The 6,659-nt window shown below is 44.2% G+C and overlaps 1 protein-coding gene across 1 annotated transcript; it reads right to left on the bottom strand.

The window, feature by feature from the left end:
* sts (steroid sulfatase (microsomal), isozyme S) lies at window positions 1–6,064 on the bottom strand. The gene is made up of 10 exons (XM_030780085.1): window positions 5,977–6,064; window positions 5,710–5,856; window positions 5,239–5,360; window positions 4,706–4,828; window positions 4,063–4,477; window positions 3,619–3,755; window positions 2,606–2,743; window positions 1,596–1,755; window positions 1,030–1,151; window positions 1–728 (listed from the first exon to the last, which is right to left on the bottom strand). The coding sequence occupies exons 2-10, from the start codon at window positions 5,853–5,855 to the stop codon at window positions 343–345; spliced, it is 1,749 nt and encodes a 582-aa protein (XP_030635945.1). The 5' UTR covers window position 5,856; window positions 5,977–6,064; the 3' UTR covers window positions 1–342.
* Window positions 6,065–6,659: the final 595 nt, after the last annotated feature.

The following is a 6,659-nucleotide window of genomic DNA, read 5'->3' as shown; positions in this document are numbered from 1 at the left end:
GTTTATTCAGCTCATGCCGCATTATCCAATTAGGCACGCGCTGCATGATGTCCAGAGAAGAGCTTCCTCACACGCCAAAATTTACAGCACCATTGAGCCCCAGACTATTACACAGTGCCAACCCATAGGGTATTCCTCAGATCTGTTACACAGCCTAGCTTAAAAAAAAACAGTTTACTAAAAAAGGGAATGATCTTAGGAATCATGCTATGAGCACTGCTGCTGACAACGGACCACTACTTAACAGTCAGAGGCAGCGGACGCTGAGTCGTGACCTTTCCCCCCACCCCCCATGGCTCCACTTCGCTTCTTTTGTTCTACTTTGCGTCCGTTCTCCCAGGTTTAGGGGATAGAGTCAGGACTCTGGGGGCCTCTCTGGTGGTCTCTGTCACAGCTGCAGAGTTGGGACAGTGAAGAGCAGCAAGGCTGCAGCCAGGGTTTCCACATCAGATTTCCAAAGGATATTTGATTTGGTACCGGGGTCAAACCCTCGGCGTGGCGACGCGCGGCCGACCGAATCGTCTCGAGGACAGAGTGAAAGGAGGGCTCGGTGGCCGGGGTCAGCGGGACGCTCTCGGACGGGTCCCTGGAGAGGTCGAAAAGCAAGGGCGGGTCGTGTCGGGTCACGTACTCCTCGGTGCAGAAGCATACGAATGTGTGGAAGCAGGCGGTCGCGTTCTCAGGATAGAAATTAGGAGTGAAGAAGAATGCCTTCCAGATGGAGCTACCTGTAAAACAGAACATTAACGGTACAAAGTGACCTCATCACCACGTAAGGTCAATGCCGCTTTTTCTCCTGATACATTTTGTCCCGTACACTCAAAAAGGACAGATTCATAAAGATCACCAACTCTCTTAACAAATCTCTTAGGAGGATGTGAATATGCATGACAATCGGGTCAATGAAGGGTGGTGTTAGTGAGCACGTGTGAAGGAATAACGTTATTCTGAAGAATAATAAACTAACATAAACGTTCTGTATCACGGTCACATGGATATATGCTAAAGTTCATGTCTGAGAGGATTTACTGTTGACAGGGCGCCATCTGACAGCGTTTAGGTAGGCATTGCAGTAGTGGAACAGGAACTCGTGATCCGACCGCTCCACTTGACCTCTCAATAAGGGCAAAAGGTCACGGCCATCGATCACTCTGAGAGAGGAAGACACACACAATAAATACACAAACACCAACAGTCATACGCTGCATGTCCTCTTGTCTCAAATACAATTACATTAACGGTGGGTGGATGCTCTTTTTCAGGCTGCCGGGCAAAACATCAATGTGCAAAAATTATACAAAGACGATTGATTTTCCTTTTATTATTCAGTTACTCTGTAACCACAGTTTAATGCGGAGCGGAGAGAATGCGACCTCTAATCATTCCTTGACAGACTACTCATGATGCGTAGGAGAATCGTACAAGTATTAATATGATACATGTCCAGCTAAGTTTCGCCAAAGACATCTACTCTTAAATCCGAATCAATATTGCGGAGGACCTACAACACGATGCAGTGTTGAGTACCCCCAGAATCTTAAATATGTACCACTCAATGTTTTTGACTGACATGTTTCAGTGTGATTTCAGCTCACCTGTCATTGGGAATGGGAGCTCCAGTCAACTTCACCACCGTGGGAAAAATATCCATATTACTAGTGGGCTCATCCACAATTTTCCCACCAGGTAACATCCCAGGCCAGCGTAATATCCCAGGCACCCGAATCCCTCCCTCCCAATTGGTCGATTTCCCTCCTAACTCATAAAGATAGGAGAAGAGAGGAGAGGAGAGGAGTTTGTCAAAGCGTAGAGTATTAGTATGGAACGTCTGTCAGCTTTGTGGTGAGATGTTTGGAGAAACAAACTTTGATGTGTGATTAAAGCCCCCCCGTTGAAAGAAAAAAAAAAACCCTTTAAAGGGCATTCTTAATCTCCACTCAACTTTCAAAATGAAACACTCATAACAGACAGAGTGTTCGACATGAAATACAGACACTCAATCAACCGCCTTGCTCTTTTATCTTTTAAATTTTCCTACGATAAATCACTCACAACATTCCCTTTAAAACCCCGAATCTACCGAGACAGTTGTTTCAACAGCAATGCCTGCCCTGGGCATAATAGTATCTCTCCACCGAAACCAATTCACATTATACCTTTCTGACACAGTCCACATCCAGATACTCTTAAATTGACTTCTTTTCATCTCCTTTTTCCTCAGTCCAGGTGCTGATCTGAAACAGCACTGGACAGGTGAAAGCGATATGAAAGCTACTCTTTTGAACTAAGTTTCACCTGTCTAATCTTTTTTTCCCCCCACATCACAGCTCAAAAAAAAAAAAAAAAAAGGTGGTCTCAATCAAGGAAACGTTTATTCCTTAAGTCGCTGAGTTGCAAAAAGATATTCAAAGTTTAAAACTCAAATTGAATCGAAATAAAACGCCGCCGGGGTTTCAACGGACTGCGTGGGAGTTTAAATGACTTGACCGGTTTGACAAAGCGTTTAGAAACTACTCTTCTTTGACCAAGGTATATTCACAGTGTCATCCGGTGTCATCCATCTGACACCGCCGTTTAAATCCCTGGTCCCCATTCTATCACATACCTTTATAGATGCCACTCCAACCACTGTGTACCTCTCCATGGACAGAGATTTCTTCCAGGTGCGGGCCCTGGTCGGAGGTCAGGTATACCAAAGTGTTCTCCGTCAGGTTGAGGCCCTCCAGCGTTTGCATGATCTGACCTGAATCACAGGGTAACTGCTAATCACAAATTTTGTCATCTTTACAACCAAGTGATACACTGGTCTAGATTCAAACACCTTACTATACTGTTTCCCTTTCAAACAAAAGAGTTTCAAAAAAAAAAAAATACAACTCCACAGGTAGTGGGGCGACAAGCACAAAACATTCTGTTGTTGTAAATCCAATTCTCCCAACAATTCTGTTTTGTTTGGTGAGGGGTGGGTGTCACAATATGTTATGCCTTAAAATGAGGTGAAATAATTTTATCCCTGCACTGAAGTCTCCGGAGGTTTTGTCGATTATAGCTAACTCCGGTTAACAAAAACATTTTTTTGTATTTGAGAAATGAGACAGTTAGATATTTGTGTTGTAGCTCTTTTGAGAATAAAACACGTTCACAATCTTTACGAAAATGCAACAAGGAAGACTGAATAGGACATGCTTCTCCCAAAAGGCCGCAATTGCTGCAAACTCGATTTCTGAAGGCCTGGAGTAACTGTAATCACTGGAATAATGCACTAAACCACAATTCATTTTGTTCCATTCCTCATTCTTGTGTTCCCACATTACAGAGAAAATTGTCCTTTCCATGAAATGAGGACAATTACCGCATAATGACAAACGCGGCAACAATTACAACGATTATGATCAGCTGCTGTGCTCGAAACCGTGTCCTTGTCTGAGACAACAGCGATTCAACATCACTCCATACTAAATGCATTATCCTGACAAAAGAAACTTACCCAGATGCCAGTCATTATGTTTTCAGATCATTTGGCAATCTGGTAATAATTTGTTCTTGTCAGTAGGTGATCACATTTAGTTATAAGCTTATAGGACACTGGCAACAGTCATCCAAAGGTTTACGTCATACCTACGCTCCAGTCTACTTCCATGACCGCGTCACCATAGGGACCGTGCTGGCTCCTCCCCCTGAAGGGCGGAGACGCAAAAAGGGCGGTGTGAACCTGGACGAAGGAGAGGAACAATAGGAACGGCCGATCAGAGTTCCTGCGAGAAGAAAACAGGGATTAAAAAAAAAAGAAACAGTTCTAACTGGGTGACACGAAGAACACAGCCTCTGTGTTCATCTGCTGGTTGACAGAATGAAAATGCTGTTTGATGCGAGTGCTGACAAGGCTTTGCTGGCAACAGCGTACGAATCACATAAGCACGTTCTCTCAGGAGGAATACAAATAAGCCCACTGCTTTTGAAGCCAGCTACTTTGCATCTACGAAACAGAAGAACGTTTATATGATTCAAAAACCTAGAAGCAAGTCAAAATGTCTGCTGAACACGTAAAGAGGTCCGAAATACCTCTCTAGAAACTCGACGGCCTCGCCGGTCATTCTCTGTGTCAGGTCCTCCGACACAAACGGCTGCTCCACGATCTCGTGGCCTCTCATGAGGAGGCAGTTGAAGTTGGGGTACGTGTAAACGAACAAAGAAAACAGGCCGAAAACCGTTCCCGCTAGCGCTGAAACCCCCAGGGCCATCCTGCGGGTCACGGTGACGAAGCCCAGGTAATGAAGAAAGGCCGCGGTGGCCAACCCGACCCCCAGCGTCTTACGCGGAATGTGATGGTACACGTTGTCGAACACGGAGCCGTGACCGGGCTGGCAGTCGCGCATGTTGGTCATGGTGATGCCGTAGAAGTGGTCGAAGCCGTGGGCGATGGGGTGGTGGCAGTGATCGCCACTCCGTTCACAGTTCAGTCCCAGGTGCCACTTACCTGGCACGGGCAAGAACGTGGAGGGAGGAAAAATTTGATTGTTTACAAAATACGCTGAGCATTCAAAAGCTTAAAAAGTGTTAATTATCTGAAAAGAGCTGAGACTTTTCAGCACTCCAAAACACGCCATACGCTATGCCGTTAATTTTTTTTTTTTTTTTTTTAAAAAGCACTATAATGTGAAAACGCAGATCATAATCCTAAGATGTATAATTGCTTTAAACACACCTATGAGGGAAGTGGCGTAGCCCTGTTGTTTCGCTATCCTGGCGAAAGTGACCTCGCTGTTCGGCAGGCCTCCGGACGTCGAGGTAAAAATGTAAACGCCCATCCTGTTGTAGCCAACCATTCCTGGCCATCCAAAAAACAAAACAAAAAAAAAAAACAAAACAGGACATCTTAACAATGAACATCAAGCTCTGTCCACATCACAGGATGAACACAGAGTCACAGAACTGAGAACGGCAGATTCTACCTCGATGTTAAACCCATTCACGCAGCATACACGTCTCTGCAGCACTGCCCGTTGATGTGTTGTTTACATCACTCAGTGCAGCCCTGACAATACTATTATGACGGTGGTGCTTTAAGCTTTTTTTTTTTTCTAATTTCTTTTGATCTATCAATTACGAACAGCTTGCCTGTTCAATTCCGAACACGCCGGTCTTCTCAGCTATTCAGGCGCAGCCTGTCTTCACTGGGACAGGCTTATGCATTCTCGGGGACCAGCGTACTACGTCTTCGAAGGAGCCCGTTCTCACCTGATCGTATGGGGTACCGGCCTGTGAGGAAGGCTGCCCTGCTGGGGGTACACAGGGGAGCAGCTGCAATGTGCTGAGTCAGTTTGACCCCTTCCCGAGCCAGCCGATCGATATTCGGGGTCCTGCAGAAATTCACGATCCCAAAACAATCTTATTAAGAGCACAGCACGTGAAGCTCGACTTGTCAATACAGCTGTGTATTACACACACACACACACACACACACACAAAAAAAAGATTTGTATATTTAAAAGAAAAATGATTTGTCTTATCTCAGTGGGCACTGTTACGTTTCACAAAACATGATGACATATCTCATTTGAAAGCAAACCCACAACTTGCCATGAGGTATGACAAAAAAAAAAAAAACCCACAAAGCTGGAAACAATGAAACCACTTCTACAGAGAGCAAAGGGGGGAAAAAAATAATGAAAAACAGAACGTCTCATAAAAGTGTCAGGCGATACATACTTTAAAGTTGTGTTTCCATAGCATCCAAGGTCTCCTATTCCCATGTCATCCACCATCATCAGAACAAAATTAGGCTTTGAGCCATGTTGAGCAACACACCGAGAGAGCAACAGGACCAGATAAAAAAGGCTACACACAGCTTTCATTCTACAAAACAGAGAATTTAAAAAACAGAAAAGAAAAAAACATATGAGGTGCAGATATTGACAATCAACAGAGAGGAAATCTCTGAACAGTAACCCAGACAGAATAAAAATGCTGTCTCACCTGTTGCCGCACTACTCTTAAAAAGGCAAATATAGGCCAGTCTGAAGTCCAATTTCTCAAGTTAACATCCAGTTGGGGGAAAGGGAAAAGTGCACACACTTCATCAGACTATGCCGACTTGGGAATAACAGCCAAGGAACTGTTTTATACGTGTGTGTATATATTTATTTATACATACACAAACAGTTCCCTCATATTGACACAGCATGGGTTCTCTGGCTCCTTTGGGCAAACTGAAGAAACAGACAGGATTTTATAAACCCTAGTTCAGTTTAGTTAGAATTTAAAAAAAGGTTAAACTGGTAGACCGGGCGTAGTCGGTGGTTCTTTACGTCTTGTAAGCATAACTGCACACAAACAAACCGATAAGAAACTAATTAACAGCACAAAAAAAATCTGTTGATATAAACCCAGGGTTTCCAGCAACCTACAAAACAATAGGCAGTGTCACGTAATTGACACTAGATAGTTTAAACAACAGGGCACAGTTCAACAGGGGAGGGAAGGTGGTATACTCATAACGGCGCTCAGTATGAAACACTTAACGGAAGAGCAATCTGAGACAGTAAATTCAGGGCAATTAATGTTATCACGCGTTCAAAAGGTGAAGAGGTAGATCCGCCGTAACTAACCCCGTCAGAAAATGTCTATTACCGGCTCCAATAAAAGAGAAGGAGACATCT

The sequence above is a fragment of the Chanos chanos genome, chromosome 7 (genome assembly GCF_902362185.1).
Source record: "Chanos chanos chromosome 7, fChaCha1.1, whole genome shotgun sequence".
NCBI lineage: Eukaryota > Metazoa > Chordata > Actinopteri > Gonorynchiformes > Chanidae > Chanos > Chanos chanos.
The sequence above is the reverse complement of the archived record's forward strand: the minus strand, read 5'-3'. Positions and strand labels throughout refer to the sequence as shown.

What these genes read in the sequence shown, in the direction of transcription:
- sts (XM_030780085.1), bottom strand. Translation starts at nt 5,855, where the DNA reads ATGAAAGCTGTGTGTAGCCTTTTTTATCTGGTCCTGTTGCTCTCTCGG. An exon ending in CCGGTACCCCATACGATCAG is followed by an intron (nt 4,829 to 5,238) that starts GTGAGAACGGGC and finishes TTGGATGGCCAG; the next exon opens with GAATGGTTGGCTACAACAGG. An exon ending in GCCGTCGAGTTTCTAGAGAG is followed by an intron (nt 3,756 to 4,062) that starts GTATTTCGGACC and finishes TTCTTCTCGCAG; the next exon opens with GAACTCTGATCGGCCGTTCC.